Consider the following 18,607-nt stretch of genomic DNA (forward strand, 5'->3'; position numbering starts at 1 on the left):
AACTTTCAGGAATAAAAGAAACATTAAGTGGAAAAAAATGACAAGATAATTTTATCTCTGGGTTAAGACATTTTAATATACATAATGTATAGTACTTCATATAATTTATTAATGTCATTTACTATAGGGCACTGTAATTAATTCAGTGACATCAATATTGACCTCACACAAGGATAAAAGCTGGGTTTTCTTGTGTACCAAGTTCAAAACATGTACTGAAGAGTTATCGCACACAACAGTTATAGGAGATCAACTTTAAGGATGACTCAAGTTTACAGTAGTTGCTTCACATGGTTTTCCCTCAAGACTTGAATGCCACCCAGTGTTGCCATGTTTGTGCAAATGCCAGCTCTGGACTGCCCAACTACCTCCTTTTACCAGCCCCACTTTTGCCTGTTTTACTGCTGCTGCTGCTAGACTTGCCAGATGATTTTGAAGAGAAGAGTCTTGTCATGAACTCAGAAACATCAGGCAGTTCATGATTGGAATTCAGCATATTCATCGACTGCTCCATCTCCTGCAGGAAGAGAAAGCATAATGACATGAAAGGCACAGGGATCCCTGGGTCACTGAACAACTGACACTTCCATGAAGGAAGAAGGAAAGGAGTAGAACAAGTGAGAGGCACTGGTTCTAAGCAATGATGCACTGTTATACCCAAAAGCACTTCAGAAACCATGTTTTGTGCCTCCTTTATACCAGTACTAGAGGCCCACCCAATGCATGAAAATTCATATAAGAGTAGGCTTTTTTTTTTCTCCCCGCCCCCAGCTGCCAGCACCAGCTTCCCCCAGGCACCCGGGATGCAGGCAGCTTGCCTCTGGTTGCTGGCAGGCACTGGGACCTCGGTGGCTTCGCTCCAGCCCCAGCTTCATCTGGAATGATGTCCAGTCTAATTAGCATATTACCTTTTATTATTATAGATGCATTTTGATCCTTAGTAAATGTCCAATAAATGCTTGCCTAGGGTCTGCCTCAGCTTATCCTTCCTATATAATAAAAGGCTCATATGCAAATAGACCAAATGGCAGAACAACCAAACAACTGAACCACCAGTCGTTATGATGTGCACTGACCACCAGGGGGCAGGCGCAGAACATGGCAGTGTCAGCAACAGGTGGCAGAGTACGGAACACGGCAGGTGTCAGCCGCGGAAGGATGGTGGAGGTGAGCGGGGTGCCAGACCAAAGCAAGGTGCCAGTTGCTGTCATTGGGGCAAGCCTCCGGTGGTTACTGGAAATTCTTTGCTCCTGTGTGCCATTGTCCCACCCGGTGCTCGTACCCACTGCTGGCACCTAGCACTGGTCTTTTTTTTTTTTTTTTAATAAATTTTTATTGTTCATATTATTACAAATGTTCCTCTCCCATCCCCTCCATTGCTCTCCTCCACCAGGTTCCCACCCCACCCTCTGCCCTTTCCCCACTCCCCATTGTCCTCATCCATAGGTGCACAGTTTATGTTCAGTCTCTTCCCACATCCCCCTCTCCCCTTTTCCCCATGAATCATCAGTTCACTCCTTCAATACCTCTGATTCTATTATATTCAACAGTTACTATTGTTCATCAGTTTTGTTTTGTTTTTAATTTCCTTGGTTTTTAGATTCACTTGTTGATAGTTACGTATTTGTTGTTCATAATTTTTATCTTTATTTACTTTCTCTTTCGAAAGAACCCCCTTCAGCAATTCATATAATTCTGGTTTGGTGCTGATGAACTCCTTTAGCTTTTTTTTTTTTAGTGAAGCTCTTTATCTGGCCTTCGATTCTGAGTGATAGCTTTGCTGGATAGATTATCTTTGGTTGTAGGTTCTTACTATTCATCACCTTGAATATTTCTTGCCATTCCCGTCTGGCCTGCATGGTTTCTGTTGAAAAATCAGCTGACAGTTGTATAGGTGCTCCTTTATAGGTAACTACCTGTTTTGCTCTTGCTGCTTTTAATATTCTCTCTTTGTCTTTTGCTCTTTGAATTTTAAGTATGATGTGTCTTGGTGTGGTCCTCTTTGGATTCCTTTTGTTTGGAGTTCTGTGCGCTTCCTGGACTTGTAAGTCTAATTCTTTCACCAGGTGGGGGAAGTTTTCTGTCACTATTTCTTTCAGTATGTTTTCGATATCTTGCTCTCTCTCATCTCTGGGACCCCCATAATTCTGATGGTTCGCTTGAAGTTGTCCCAGAGGTTTCTTACATTATCTTCAATTTTCTGGATTCTCTTGCCTTCTTGCTTCTGCGGAGGAGTGTCTTCTGGCTCTTTATGTTCCAAATCTTTGACTTGATTCTTGCAATCTTCCCTTCTGTTTTTAGGACTCTGTATAATATTTTTTATTTCAGACAATGTATTCTTTATTTCTTGTTGATCCCTTATCATTTCTGTTGATTCCTTATTAATTCTAGTTGATCCCTTTTCATATCCTCACAGGTCTTATCGACCTTTTCTAGGAAATTCTTGAAAAACCTTATAAGCGTAGATTTGAACTCTAAATCCAGTTGCTTTTTGTCCTCCATTTCTTTCGTTTGTGATCTATTTCGTTGTCTGGGCATTTTCACAGCTTCCCTGATGGGGCGGGGTTTCAGGGTGGAGCCTACAGGCTTGGCTTCCGTCAGCCACGCCCTATGCAATTCTGAGTCTCAGTAATCCCCAGGGTCCTTCAGTACTCATTGCAAGCGCCTCTGCAAGAAAGGTGCCCTCGATTTTCGCCTGCTACCAAACAGTCTAGGCTCTCCCCCAATGAGCCCGGAACTGGGGTTCAGTTCAGTTGGAAGTGGGGTTGGAGGTGGCGTTCAGAGCAGTCTGGAGCCCATGTCTCCTTCCCACCAGGGAAATCCCGCGGCACAGCCAACGGTCCCTTCTCTGTGCACAAAGTGTGCGCCTCCGGGGGCTTTGCCTTTTGCCACCCCCCGGGGGTTCCGCCTTACAGCCCAGCTCCCTCTGTGTGAGCCTGGGTCCCCGGGGTCTGGCCTAGAACTGGGGTTCAGCGTTGTCGGGTCTGGGATTCAGCACAGTCCGGAGCTTTTATCTCCTTCCTGCTAGGGAACGCCAGCCAGGCACTCAGCTGCCCCTCTTCTCTGGCTCCGTCCTCTCCCCGCGCTGCGTGTCTCCGTACCTTAGGCTTTTACAGCTCCTCCGCGCTTCCTTCTGGTTTTCTCCTTGCTTCTCGTTGTAGAATTTCCAGTCAGTCGACTTTCCTGTAGTTCTGGGTAATGTCCATTTTATATTTTAGTTGTATTTTATTGAAATTGTTGTGTGCGGCTGCGGTTAGGTGTTTACCTGTGCAGCCATCTTGGATTCTCCCCTAGCACTGGTCTTGATGGCTTGGTGCAATGAGTGGGTGCGAGTGGCACCTGCCGGTCCTCATCGCCCCTCAAGGCTTCTCCACCTTCCCCTGCTCCTGAGGGGTGATCAGGACTGGCTCTTGCACCCACAGCCAGCACCAGGCACCAGTCCCAATCACTTGGCACCATCAGTGGGTGCAAGCAGCAGCTGCCAGCCCCAATCACCCGTGAGGGCTTCTCCATCTCCCCTTGTTCCTTAGGGGCAATAAGGGCAGCAGCCACCGCTTGCACTCGGTGACGCGCCAGCCCCACTCACTCTGCGCTGTCAGCCGGTGTGAGTGAAGCTGGTGCCGTGCCGTCAGCACATGGGAGTGGTGGCAGCAGGGGCCAGGTGGAGGCACAGGGGATGGGCCAAGACCCACCTCTGTGCCCACTGTAGCCCAAGTTCCTTTCAAGATACATGAATTCATGCATTGGGCCCCTAGTGTTTTTATAAAAGGCACTAGAGGCCCAGTACACAAAATTCATACACTTGGTGGGTGGGTGGGGGGGGGGAAGGGGCCCTTCAGCTCAGCCTGTGCCCTCTTGCAGTCTGGGAGCCCCATGATTGATTGCCCCGCAAAGGGAGACCCCACTCACTGCCACTGGCCGGATAGCCTGGGCTTCCCTCTTTGAGGCGATCATGGAGCCTCTGCGGGGGACCACCTGACAAATCGCATTGCACCTGCCTTGGCAGCAGCAGTCAGTGCTGGATCACCACGGTGCCCATGACTCAGGAGGGACTGGGAGGTCAGCAGTTCAGCCCACTTGCCAGTCCCTGCCCACCCCAGCCTGCTGCATGCGCAGCCTGGCATTCGGGCGTCCATTCAATCATTTTGGACATTACGGACCCTGGCTCTTTATAGATTAGGATTTCCTCTAATAATGGACATATGTTATCATATTCCAGCCACCTTATTTGTTTTCTGATTACAATGTTTTGACAAGTGTTTTTTAAACTCACACTTTCTTTAGATACATATAACCAGAACATCAATCTTTAATTACCTATCAAGGTATCAGCATAATCTGTATTTCTAAGATTTGATTGATTCCTAAGGCCCTTAGTAATACAGTTATGTCATATGACCTTGGTAGCCTCAACTATAACATCTAAAGCAAGCAACACAAATCCTACAAACAAGTTACTGGCAGGACAGAATAAGGGTCTGACACTTTTATTTTGAGGTCTGTCTTCCCCTTTATTAAGCCAAAAACCCACAAGTACTGTTCCACTTTTGCAATATTATTATAACGTCTGCTTCATTTGAATTTTATGTGGCATTCCAAAAGTGAATTTAAAACGGTTACATCAGATATGAAAAAATAGCAAATACTATATTACCTATCATTTAAAATTTAATACCTTTTGGGTATTAGCTTGGACTTTCTCCCCAAAGGAAGAATTTATACATAGGTTTTCAAAGAGAAAGTGCTTTACAAATAAGGTCAGGAAAAGAAACATTATAAATATAAATCAAATATGTTTAATGTGTCCTAATAATAAAGAATTAAATGTATATGGTAATAAGTCTTGAGTCCCTGCAAAAATATATCAACTCTATTTTTTTTAAATATATTTTTATTGATTTCAAAGAGGAAGAGAGAGGGAAAGAGATGAAACATCAATGCTGAGAGAGAATAATCGATTGGCTGCCTCCTGCACACCCCACATTGGAGATCGAGCCCACAACCTAGGCATGTGCCCTTGACTGGAATCGAACCTGGGACCCTTCAGTCCGCACGCTGATGCTCTATCCACTGAGCCAAACCAGCTAGGGCTCAACTCTATTTTTTAATCTGTTCAGTTCTGAAGCTCTTCTTTTTTTTTATTCTGAGATTACATTTATTAAAGATGGGGACAATGAAACAAGGAATAGCTTAGGAAAGAAGTAACAGAAGAACCTAGGCAGGGCTGCTTTGGCTCAATAAGAAATCAGGAAAAAGGGGGGCTTGGAGACAGGTTCAGGGGATTAGTCCAGCATGAGCTGCCACTGACCATTGCTCCCCTGGTTGCAAATTTCATGGGGACCCTTAGAGTTTAGAAGGTGCATGTCTGAGAGAGAAGAAGAAGGTGAAGGAAAGACACAGGCATGCTCCTGGGAGAGGGAGCACACTTGAAGCTCTTGAATGAACAACTTTTTATATTGCTTACCATGTGAAAAGTACTTTACAAGTAAATTAATTTTTAATCCAATGTGACTTTTAATGCTGTATCTGTTGATGCCACAGAGAGTTAAGTGGCTTAACAGATATAAGGAATCTATAGGATGTACACTTTCTGACCAACAATGAAGCAGATGCCAAAATTTAGCAATAAAATATTATAAAACATTATAAAGCTTTCTTTTTCCACAAAGCTTTTTCTGTCATTCCAACTTGGAATAAAATGCCTCACCTTCTACACAAGTTATTATCTTAGCAAACATTTTTATTTATTATATGTTTATCTTAGCAAGAAGAATTTTTACAAATTCATTCTATTTCCTACACTATATTTAAGTGGATTATGAACTTATTGATGACAGAGATGACATAACTCATTTGCATATTCCCCAGTATCAAGAACCTAGAATTAGTAAATGTTTTTCAGCAATGAATAAGATATCAACACATCAATACATTAATTAATTATAATAGGGAAACTTGGAACTAAGAAGATATTTATTGATTATTTTAAGTGGAAGAATGGACAATGATTTTTTAAAAACTGAAGATTTTATATGGAAGCCAATTTAAAAGAGACAAAGCTGTGGCACTAAACTTGAAGCATCCTACTCGTATCTCCCCAGTCCAGTTTTGTGATACAAAGTCTAAAAGCCACTATTCTATTTTCAACCTTAGTCTATTCAAATTTCTTTCATGTGTGTGAACACATAAACTAAATGTGTACTCTAAAGAGTTTTGTAAAGTAAAAACAGAATATAGGAAGCTATCATTTTGTAAAATATTTGGGTTGAGAATACCAGGATTATTACACATTTCAACTCTATAACAAGTGAGGCACAGAGTCTAATACTAAGAATGTTTTAGCTATATGAAGAGACACCAGCCTTTATTAAGCTGAAACAACTGAATTTATCTGGTGCAATGGTAATGACTATCTAAATGCCAGGGATATAATACTGTATTAGCACAACCTCTAGTTGAATTTGGCTTGGGAATTAGGATAAAGCTGAAAGATCCAAGCCACCCAGCCACAACAGATGGACCAGGCATCAGAATATGGTTCAAAAACCCACAGCTAGGCAATCATCTTACCCGTCTCATGTCAGGATCACTTGTGTTGACCACTTTGGGCAGAAGTACAAATATCAACAATGGAAGAACCATCATCATAACCTGTGAGAGGGAAAAAAAAATCAGAAAATGTTTCTTTCCACTTAACAGTAGAACAAAATCTGCATCTAATCAATGATAAAATTAAAGATTTAAATGTTGTATTTATATATATAAAACCCTAATATGCAAATAGACAGAATAGAAGAACAACCTAACAACTGGTTGCTATGATGTGAACTGATCACCAGGGAGCGTGCACAGAACATGGTGGAGCAAGTGAGAGGTGGCATCAGACCAGAGCAGAGCACCAGCTGCTGTCATTGTGGTGAGCCTCTGGTGGTTACTGAAAATTCTTTGCTCCAGCATGCTGCTGTTCCACCAGGTGCTTGCACCTGCTGGCAGCACCAGTCCCACTTGTACCCGCTGCCGGCGTCAGAGCTGCTGCTCATACCCGCTGCCGGCACCCGGCACCAATCTCTCAGCACCATCAGCAGGTGTGAGCATCAGCTGCAGGCTCCAATCACCCCTCAGGGCTGCTCCACCTTGCCCTGCTCCTGAGGGGCAATTGGGGCCGGCAGCTGCCTCCCACACCCACTGCAGTTGCCAGCCTGAATCACTCCGTGCCATCAATGGGAGTGGGGCCGGTAACAACAGCGCATGAGAATGGTGGTGGCAGGAGCTGGGCTGCCAGAAAACAGGGGATTGGGGACTGTGGCAGGAGGGGCTAGGTGGGGGTGCAGAAAATGGGCTGAGATCCAACCCTGCGCCCACCGCAGCCTCTCGACACATAGTTCCTTTCAAGGTGCACGAATTCATGCACTGGGCCCCTAGTATAGAATAAAACTAGTAGCAACCACCTCAATTCTCCTGAACCAGTTTTGCTGATTACACGGTACTCATCAATGTCTGACTGTTGCAAAATATAAAAGCCTTGTCTATATGTATGTGTTTGGATTTTATAGACACCTTACTCTGAGTTTGTGCCATCTACCATTTTGTTGTTTATAGCTTTAGTTAACACAAATAGTTTGGTCTTAGATGACCTTGCTAGTGGTTCTCAACCTGTGGATTGCAACTGCTGCTGTAGAGTCTAAGGCCATCGGAAAACACAGATATTTACATTACGATTCAATAACAGTAGCAAAATTACAGTTAGGAAGTTGCAACAAAAATAATTTTATGGTTGGGGGTCACCACAACATGAGGAACTGTATTAAAGGGTCACGGCATTAGAAAGGTTGAGAACCACTGCTCTAGAGCAATATATTTCTAGGCAACTATTTTAGCAGATCAATTCAAAAGATGTCCTAGAAGCTTATAGCTTTGGATATGCTTCCATGAATTTCATTAATTAGAATACAGCCCTGACCGGGTTCCTCAGTTAGCTGGAGCATTGACCCAATACACCAAAGTTATGGGTTCGGTCTCCCGTCAGAGCACATACTAGAATCAACCAATGAAAACATCAATGAGTGGAACAATAGATCAATGTTTTTCTCTCTCAAATCAATTAAAAAATAATAATAATAATAAAAGAAATTGGAGCCCTAGCCACTTTAGCTTAGTGGATAGAGCATCAACTGCAGATTAAAGGATCCCAGGTTCAATTCCGGTCAAGGGCACATGCCCGGGTTGCAGGTTCCATCCTCAGTGGGGGAGGGGGTGGGGGGGGTGCAGGAGGCAGCCAATCAATGATTCTCTCTCATCACTGATGTTTCTATCTCTCTCTCCCTCTTCCTTCCTCTCTGAAATTAATAAAAAATATATATATATTTTTTTAAATAAAGAAATTGAAACATGAAGTCTCATTGCTGAATTCTCCTATCTACTCTATCCTTCTGTTTCTTCATCCCTGATAGGAGATTCTAGGTACTAATTTATTCCTCTCTAGAGGATATACAGTCCTAAACATTCCTATTGGTAATCTGAATAGCTATCAGCAAAGAATGATCAAAACTTAGACAATTCTAACAATAACTCAACTTTCAAAAGCAGAAAAAAAAAAAAAGTCAATTTACCTCTAAAGAATGTACTCTGTTAGTGTTTTTTCTTAATTCTTTTCTATTGATCTGAGCAAGAGAGGAATGGGGGGGGGGGGGGGGGGAATAAATACTGGTTACCTCCCACAAGAGCCCAGATAGGAGGATTGAACCCACAACCTGGGTATGTGCCCTGACTGGAAATTACAATGTCAAATCTACCATGCAATTCTCATTATATTCTTTTCATTAAATATTCCTCAAATCTACTAATTATACTTTCACTCAACAACCTGATGTCAGCTTTCTATCTCATAGGGGTTAAAAGTTTTCAACTGCTTAGAAGCAAATTAGAGATTAGTAAAGATACTTTGGTATAACCTGATACATACCATTGGGTTCATCAGAAAGTCTGTCCAGCCCCATGATTCCCTTTTAATAAAGTAAGAAGGTGGGCCTGAAGATTTCATTTGAAGCGGATAGGGCAGTCTGACCACTTCTGATGTTTTAATATAATTCACATATCTTGCTCTGATAAAACAACACGAAAAATCAGTAATTCTACTAAATACATTACTAGTTCAAAGAACTGCCTATAAGCAATGGTTTATAATTACCTATAGCTTTTCCCAAATACTTAGATATCTAAACTTTTGACGAAAGTCTGATCAAAGTAGCTTTACATATGTCCAAAATATTTAGCAAAATGTAAAGAAAAAACACAAGACTTGGAATCAAGCTACACATTTAAAAGAAATAGCGATACATATTTTATCCAGCATTCTAAGGTTTTACATTCGGCCAAAATGTCAGAAGTGAAAGTCTCACATATACTTTAAACTAACTTACCAAGTATGCTTATAAAGCATTGGTCAAGAATATTAGGATCTTTTTTAAAAAATGTTTTTTATTGATTTTAGAGAGAAAAGGGCAAGGGAGAGGGAAAGAGGAGAGGGAGAAAGAGAAACACTGATTGGCTGCCTCCCACAAAAAAACCAACTGGGGATTGAACCCAAAACCTGCGTATGTGCCCTGACCGGGAATTGAACCAGCAACCTTTTGGTGCATGGGACAATGCTCAACCAATTGAACCACACAAGCCAGAGCAAGAATATTAGAATCTTATACGAATCCCACTTGATAAGGTCCTTGTTTTCTTTTTATCTATGCTTCAGGCATCCAATCATTAGGAATGGATCTGAGAATAAGAATCCCACTGCTGCAACCAGTCCTTAAATTAGGGGTGTCAAACTCAATCAGAGAAGGGGCCAAAATCTAAAATCCAGCCTAAATCGCGGGCCAAATGGTTTACTGAACAGTCATAAACTGTCATTGTGATGGAAACGCAGCGGAGTGCAGTGATGACAGCGCGGTGCGGGCCACATTGCAAGGCCTGGCAGGACGGATTTGGCCCGAGGGCCTTGTGTTTGACACATGTGCCTTAAATGCTAAAGCAGGAAGTACTCTTTCCCCAAGGTAAAAAAGCAAATAAAACTTCCATATTTAGAAAAATATTTCTATTTGCTTAGACTACAAATTCAAAATTCAAACAGAGTAAAAAGAATAAAAATCATTTTGTTTTTAACAGGCAAGTATTCCCTTTTAAAAATTCTCATCCCCTCCAGAATTCAGTATTTGCTATTTAAAAAGTTTTTTAAGGATGGAGGGAGGCAATGGGGGAAACGAGGGACATCCCATTCCCATCCCCTCCCCAGGCCTTCATCCCACTGTTGTCTGTGTCCATGAGTTCATGTACGTATGCATGCATATAGTTTCTTTGGTTGATCTCTTCTCTCCTCTTCCCTCTCAGGGAATCCTCAGTCTGTTGCATGCTTCCATATCTCTGGACCTATTTTGTTTGTCAGTTTATTTTGTTCATTAGATTCCACATATAAGTGAGGGGGGAAAGTTTTCTAACCTGTATATAATGTATACTGTAATCTACATATTCTACCACCTCCAAGCTTGCAATTCAAAATGTGTAAAAAGTCATGATAAGTCCTTTAAGATTTAATTTACATACTAGAATTTAATTGTACATTTTTTTTTAAATCTTTATGTCCCTAAAAAGAATGAGAAAGTTGATACCTAACGAGGTTCATGTACTTTAAAGCAATCCATTTATCATTTAGTTCGTCAGATTATTTGTGAACATATTTGCAAGGTATTAGCTTCAATTCAAGCTTCACTTTTGCTCTAAATAGCCAACATCAAGAAATATGATTAGAATTTGGACAAAGTAGAATAATCTAAGATAAAAACTGAACTTCAAAAAGAGAGGAATTTGTTTCTAAATAATGAATTTTTAGCCCTGGCTGGTTTGGCTCAGTGGATAGAATGTTCGTCTGCAAACTAAAAGTCCTGGGTTCAATTCTGGTCAAGGGCACATGCTGGGTTTCAGGCTTGGTCCCGAGTGGGAGGCATGCAGGAGGCAGCCAACCAATGATTCATTCTCATCATTGATGTTTCTATCTCTCTTTCTCCCCCTCTCCCTTCTTCTCTGAAATCAATAAAAAAAAAATTTTTAATGCATTTTTAATGACATCTTGATATTGGTTTCGTTATAACATTAAGAACTTAGCCTAAACTGGTTTGACTCAGTGGATAGAGCGTTGGTCTCGGACTAAGGGGTCCCAGGTTCAATTCCAGTCAAGGGCATGCACATTGGTTGCAGGTGCATCCCTGGTAGGGGGTGTGCAGGAGGCAGCTGGTCCATGTTTCTCTCTCATCGATGTTTCTAACTCTCTACCCCTCTCCCTTCCTCTGAAAAAAATCAATAAAATATATAATTTTAAAAAAAAACTTAAAATACTATGGAATAACTGTCTCTGTTGACTATACATGCTAAAAGAGAGAAAGAAAATCCTACATGTCTATCAGTAGGAGCTGGTTATGAAAATGATGGCAAATCAACTCATGGTCTAATATGCAGCTGATATAAAGGATAAGAAAGCTGTGTGTTACTCTATTTGAATTATAGCATATTTACATATTATACTTTAAAAACTTTTAACTAAAAAAAAGCATAAAAAAGAAGAGAAACATTTTAAAAGTAAACACTAATTCAACTGTAAATATTATGGTATTAAGTGAACATATCTCTATGTCATCTCAATTTGGAGTAGCTATAAATCAACCTGAACAGGGGCTTGGCACATACTGAAAAGGTCAGTAATAAAATGTAGCTCCTCTAGCTGGGACCGGTTTGGCCCAATGGATAGAGCGTCGGCTTGGGGACTGAAAGGTCCCAGGTTCGATTCCGGTCAAGGGCATGTACCTTGGTTACAGGCACATCCCCAGTAGGGGGTGTGGAAGAGGCAGCTGATCGATGACTCTCTCTCATCGATGTTTCTGACTCTCTATCTCTCTCCCTTCCTCTCTGTACAAAATCAATAAAATATATATTTTTTTAAAAATGTAGCTCCTCTAACCCCCAAATTATTTTTGCCATTACATGACTCTTGCTTTATTACAGCAACATGCAATAATTTTGTGATAGCTCAAAGAAGAGATATTACCATTTAAAGCTGTTTCATATTTGTTAATTATACCTTAATAAATCTAGAAAAATAAATATATAAAATTGCTTCATATACTTCCTGGTGAGATTAGACAAAAAGAATACAATAATAAAACAAATAAATATATTGGAGGTTATAACAAAGGCTGAATGAATCTGAATATTATGGATATCTACACAACCAATTCCAACTGCAAATGTATTTGTGGTATTCCATATTCACAGCCTGAATTAATCCAAAATTCTTTTCACCTCAAATTCTAAAATTTTTCCTAGTCTGTCAGCCTCTAACACTGTGCTTTTCTTTTTCTTCTTATGATCTCATTTAAAAATAAAATTAAAAATTCTACAATATGGCCGAAACCGGTTTGGCTCAGTGATAGAGCGTCGGTCTGCGGACTGAAAGGTCCCAGGTTCGATTTCGGTTAAGGGCATGTACATCGGTTGCAGGTACATCCCCAGTAGGGGGTGTGCAAGAGGCAGCTGATCAATGTTTCTCTCTCATCAACATTTCTAGCTCTCTCTCTCCCCCTTCCTCTCTGTAAGAAATCAATAAAATATATATTTTTTAAAAAACACAAAAAAAAAACCTCTACAATATAATCTATTATTATCCCAAAAGATACTGAATTTCCATTGCACATTAAATATTCCAAAAAATAATAATAGAAATGTCTAGGTCAACACACTATGAAATAGGTACTAAGATATTATCAAAATATCCCAATGGCTCTGGCCAGTTTAGCTCAGTGGATGGAGCATCGGCCTATGGAATAAAGGGTCCTGGGTTCAATTCCAGTCAAGGTCACAGGCCAGAGGGGTTCGATCCCCAGGGGGCATGTGGGAAGCAGCCAATCAATGATTCTCTCTCATCGTTGGTGTTTCTATCTTTCCCTCTCCCTTCCTCTCTGAAATAAATTTTTAAAATAATAATAATAAATAAAAGATTTACTCTCTCAAAAAAAATCCCAATGAAAAACAGCTGATTAGTAATATTTCAATTTAGAAAAATTAAATTATTCCCAACTTTAATCACGTTTCATTTACAACTTTCACAGTGCTTTTGTTGTATAGTATGCAATCTTATCTCTTCTCTATATAATCACATTAAGACATTTACAATAATTTTTAAACCAGAGCAGAAAGAAGTTCAATTTTACAATATTATCAATCCTCAGATTAAAACAATTTAAGTAATACTGTAGCCCACACTTTGGTAAAAATTAAATCAGTTGCTCTGACCTCATTTTTCCTTTTGAAGTAATATCCACTCGAATGGGATCAAACCTGTAAGCAGGAGATATAACTTCCACTACATAAGATCCAGAGGGTATATCATGAACCACAAAACTCCCATCTGTCCTGGAAAAATGAAAATCATATTTAGTCACTTCTGATCAATAGCTTACTCTTTTCTAATGTTTTAGATCATCTTGTTAACCCACAAACCAAGTTCCACAAGAATGACATTCAGAGCAATTAGAAAAAAATACTCCCAAATTAGCAAGAGTTTTCCCATGCTTCAGCTTCCATAATTACACTGAATGGGTTCTGAAAATACCCCAGGCACCCCACAGTAGCAGAGAACCCTGACATAGAAAGTGCGTCGGCTTGGGGACTGAAGGGTCCCGGGTTCGATTCCGGTCAAGGGCATGTACCTTGGTTGCGGGCATATCCCCGGTGGGCAAGAGGCAGCTGATCAATGACTCTCATTGATGTTTCTAACTCTCTATCTCTTTCTCCCTTCCTCTCTGTACAAAATCAATAAAATATATTGAAAAAAAAAAGAAAAAGAAAGAAAGTACTTCTATTCCCTCTGAGGACAGAGATAACAGGCACAGAAGCACAGTTCCTGTTCTGAAGCCATGTATTCATTCAAGGGAAACAATCAATATGCATTACTAGAGGCCGGTGCACCAGCGGGGTCCCTCGGTGTGGCCTGCAGGGATGGAGCAGAAACTGGCAGTCCAACATACCCCCAAGGAACGTAGTAGTGCGTGAAGCGGCAGGCACACTGCCACTCATCCTGGCCCTGCTGTGCCTGCTGCCGCTGCCGTCGCCATCGCCCACTAGGTTCGCTGCCACTCCACTGCAGACTCCGAGCGCCCACCCTAGGGCAATACCGAGCACCCATGACCGAGAAGCAGCTGCGGAATTGTGCCCAATCAATCCCGATGCTGGTCCGATTCCAGCAGTCTGAATGGGGTCAGGGCAGGGGGAGTGTCCATGGGAGAGGCTTGCGCTGCCCCAGCTGCACTAGCCAGCCACTGACCTGATCACCTTCAACTGCCCCCCCTGCCAGCCTCATTGCCCCCAAATGCCCCCCACAGGCCTGCTTGCCCCCAACTTCCCCCTTCTCCCATCTGCCCACTCCCTGCCGGCCTGCTCACCCCCAACTGCCCCACCAACTGCCTCCCCACCAACCTGATTGCCCCCAACTGCCCCCCTGCCAGCCTGATTGTTCCCAACTGCCCCCCAACAGGCCTGCTTGCCCCCAGTAACTACCCCTCGCCAGTCTGCTCACCCACAACTGCCCCCCACCACCATCTGCTCACCCCCAACTGCCCTGTGCCCTGTCAGCCTGATCGCCCCTACCGCCTCTGCCTTAGCCCGCCACCATGACTATCCAGAAGGACATGCAGTCTCCCGGAAGGTCTCTTGGTCTAATTAGCGTATTACCCTTTTATTAGTATAGATTTATTTTGTTAATCCTCACTTTAGAATTATTTTTCCATTGATTTTTTTAGAGAGCGTGGAAGGGAGGGAGAGAAAAAGAAGACAGGAAGGGAGAGAGGGAGAGAGGAAAAGGGTAGGATGAAGAAAGACATACATAGATGTGAAAGAGACACATTGACTGGTTGCCTCCTACACTCACCCCAACCAGGACCTGGTATTGAACCTGCAACCCAGGTACATGCCCTTGATCTTGAATCGAACCTAAGACCTTCCGGTGCACAGGCCAATGCTCTAATCACTTAGCAACACTGGCCAGGGCCATAAAAACATTTTTAAGATAAGTAGGAAAACATAAAAATTGACTGGGTATTAGTAGAAGAAGTTATGGTATTAATAATTTTGTTGAATCAATAATGGTGTTATTTTTTAAGACTATCTTCTAGAGATACAAAATAATGTTTTTATAAGTGAAATCATATCATCTTTAGGATCATATTTAAATAGCCTAGAAAAAAACAAATGACGTATAGAGGACACATTAAACAAACAGTAGATTGTGATAGGTACCTAAGGATTTACTAAGCCATTCTGTTTATTTTAGTTCATGTCTATAAAGGAAAGTATAGTACATTATCTTCCTGACAAAAATTGAAAACTGTCGCCTTAGCTGGTTTGGTTTATATACATAGTAATAAAAGCAAGAAGTGGCATGGGGAGTCCTCAGGCCAAACTCCTTTCATCTCTACTAACAAAGTCCCAAATAACCTCCAATAAGCATAAATAGAAATCAAAACTGCATGCTGGTTATGCATAACAGGTACAAGACAAATTACCTATCTCTTTTTCAGGAAGTTTGCCTGGACAAACTCCTTATATTAATTCTTAATGAAACTTTCTACACACAAATGTAAAAACATAAAATGGTATCAGGAGCTGCTCACAAAATAGTAAGCAAAAAAAAGCAGGTTACAAAGTGTATATGTTGTATTTTACTATTAAAAATATAGAAATATGACTTCAAAAAGGCTGGAAAAGACACAATGAAATATTAAGGTTTGTTATCTCTACTTTATTATTTATACTTTCTTCAATACATGTTACTTAGATGTTATTTTTAAATGGAAATAATAAATGCTTTGAAAAATAATTGTATACTGCAGCAGAAACAGGCCAAATGGCCAAGTAAGGCTAATTTGCCAAAGCTTAATGAAAACTTTATCATAAAAACATTATTTAGGGCAAACCTAAAGAAAAACCTAATGTCAGATCTTTAATGACAAATAGCATTAAAATAATGGTTGTAAGCTTCTTGTCATTATTTATTAATCTAAGGTTGAAATTCTCATTCAAATACATCTGAATGATCTGAATATTTGCAAATCAAATTTAGAATTCAATGTCCACATTGGTTTGGTTTTCAGATACTGCGTGGTGGTGTACAAACCCACCAGATAAACACTTCCTCTCCTAGATATTTTCTTTTTTTTAAATTTTATTTTATTGATTTTTTTGTACAGAGAGGGAGAGAGATAGTTAGAAACATCGATGAGAGAGTCATCGATCAGCTGCCTCTTGCACACCCCCCACTGGGGATATGCCCGCAACCAAGGTACATGCCCTTGACCGGAATTGAACCCGGGACCCTTCAGTCCCCAAGCCGACGCTCTATCCATTGAGCCAAACCGGTCCCGTCCCTCTCCTAGATATTTTCTTTCAGTTCGCGGTTTCCCTTTCCAAGCAGCAATTAAAAGAATTTAAAACACATTTGTTGTCTAGACATCCGAAAAGCGGGCTGCCTCAACACGAGAGCGCTAGTAAATTCAACACGTCTTTTAAGATAGGTTGAAATCTCATTTCTGCTAACGGCTAGAGAGGACAGAAGCATGTAAGCAACACAGAGAAACCCTAGTCTTACATAAACGCCGAGTGTGAGGTTGCCAATCCCACGATGAATTCAAGGGTGAAAAAAAGAACAACCGCCCCACCTCCAGGCGAAAAGGGTGCTTTGATTAGGGACTTCGGGGCCTATTAACTTTAGAAGCAGCATCAGCCTCCCAATCGATGTCATCACTAGAAGCCCGTTGGGCTTTCATAATTCCCTCTTGCTTAGCATCTTTCTACACAACATCAAGCTGAGAGAGAGAGAGGAGAGAATGCAAAAAAAGGCCAGATTCCAGGGAAGCCAGATGAGACTCAAAGGAAAGAATTCAGCAAGCGGCACCTAATGGTCCCTCTGTCCGCAGAGCTCAGGAGTGCTGGTCCCCAGACAGGGCCCAATGGAGTGAATGCAGCCGCCCCGGCTCCGGCCCCGGCCCAGCACCGGCCGGCGCGTTTCGGAGCCGCGGGCCCGGGAGGGGCAGCGTCTGCCCTCCTAGCAAGGTCTCCCGGCCCCTCCACCCGCCGACAGCAACGCCGCCACGTCTTGACACTTAGCTCTCCTGGGGGGGTGTCCCCCTCCGGCTTCCATCCCACGCCCTCGGGACGCTCACTTCAGGAAGCCGACGTGCTCCTCTCCGTCCACCAGCACTCGGGCCGCCGAGATCCAGTCCTGAGGCTTCACTCCGGGGACCACCGCGCGCCCCTCGATCTTGAAGCGATCTCCTAGGCCGGCCCCAGCCCCTGCCGGCCCCTCGGTGGCAGCGCCGGGCGCCTCCGAGCCGCGGGCTCTCCCTGCCAGCTGCAGCAGCAGCAGGGCGCAGAGCAAGACCCACCGGGTGGCCGCCATGACAGCAGCTCTCCGCGGTCCGACCCGCGGCCCCGGAAGCCCTCCCCCGTCTCCCAGGCACCGCGCCGCCGGCTGCGTCATCACAGCGCGCCCGGCCTCAGCGCGAGAAGCGGGCTCAAAACCGGAAGCTTTGGCCAATCGACTAGCGAAGCGGAGACGAGGCGGACGCACCCCGCGCTCCTGATTGGCCCGCGGGCTGAGGAGCTTGTCAAGGGAAAGGACCGCCCCCTCAAGGGCGGTGGTGCAAAGCGTGTTGCTGTGGCAACCGCCGAGGTTTGGGACCACTCGGGAGTGATAGAGGGTAAGACAGGGAGGGCCGAGGGGCTGAAGGAGTGTCTGCAAATGAGGCGGAGGCTTCGGAAAACATAGATCCAGAAAAAAAACAACACTCGTTTAAAACAATTTCTAGAGATTCCCCAAGACGTATGAGATGAAAAGGCCCCCGTTTGTGTGCTCAAGAGAGATAATGTCTCTACAGAGAAAACATCTGGGAAAATGCGTAAATTTATTTACTAAGGGTTGCCTCTGGTGAAAAGGGAAAGAGTTGGGGAACATTTATCTGACACTACACCCTTCGTCCTCGAGTGCTTTTTGGTGAGCATCACAAGGTTATGGGGAGGGGGGTAAACCTGCCAATGTTGATCTTGGGGCTAAGCCGGAGATTTCAGAGATCAGCAAGCCTTTCGTTTTCTTTTCCTTGTTATTGAATTTATTGGGGTGATACTGGTTTACAGAAGTAAACAGTTTCCAGATGCACAATTCCACAACACGTCATCTGTCTGTACACCACCCCAAGTCCAGTCTCCATCACCACTTTGCCCTGTTCCCAAGGCACAGGAATGGTGGTCCCCAGGCGGGGTCAAAGGGAGATGAATATAACCGGCTCCCTGGCTATATTGGCCCGGAAGGTGTGTGTGTGTGGTGGCGGGGAGGGGGGGGGGGGGTTGGTAGGGAAGGTCCTCTATTCTCCTGAACATCAGCAACTGCCTCCTAGGAGAACATTCCCTAAGTCTTTTGAAGATAGCCATTTTTTCACATTTGGTCTTTGGAAGGAGCAAGTCTGCTATAAAAATACTATCATGTGCTATAACCCTTCCCACTAGCAGCAATCTATGC

General features: G+C 42.8%; 1 protein-coding gene across 1 annotated transcript; it reads right to left on the minus strand.

Moving 5' to 3' along the window:
• Window positions 1-56: 56 nt before the first annotated feature.
• On the minus strand, window positions 57-17,567 carry EMC7 (ER membrane protein complex subunit 7). The gene is made up of 5 exons (XM_036446990.2): window positions 17,256-17,567; window positions 13,333-13,452; window positions 8,963-9,101; window positions 6,571-6,651; window positions 57-517 (listed from the first exon to the last, which is right to left on the minus strand). Exons 1-5 carry the CDS (start codon window positions 17,489-17,491, stop codon window positions 365-367), a joined length of 729 nt encoding a protein of 242 aa, XP_036302883.1. The 5' UTR covers window positions 17,492-17,567; the 3' UTR covers window positions 57-364.
• Between the last annotated feature and the right edge of the window lie 1,040 nt (window positions 17,568-18,607).

The sequence above is a fragment of the Pipistrellus kuhlii genome, unplaced genomic scaffold (assembly GCF_014108245.1).
Source record: "Pipistrellus kuhlii isolate mPipKuh1 unplaced genomic scaffold, mPipKuh1.p scaffold_m20_p_1, whole genome shotgun sequence".
Classification (NCBI taxonomy): domain Eukaryota; kingdom Metazoa; phylum Chordata; class Mammalia; order Chiroptera; family Vespertilionidae; genus Pipistrellus; species Pipistrellus kuhlii.

Coding starts and splice junctions, on each gene's coding strand:
- EMC7 (XM_036446990.2), bottom strand. CDS start 17,491: ATGGCGGCCACCCGGTGGGTCTTGCTCTGCGCCCTGCTGCTGCTGCAG. Junction 9,102..13,332: donor ACTTCAAAAGGAAAAATGAG/GTCAGAGCAACT, acceptor TTGTTTTATCAG/AGCAAGATATGTGAATTATA. Junction 6,652..8,962: donor ACTTTCTGATGAACCCAATG/GTATGTATCAGG, acceptor TCCCTCTCACAG/GTTATGATGATGGTTCTTCC.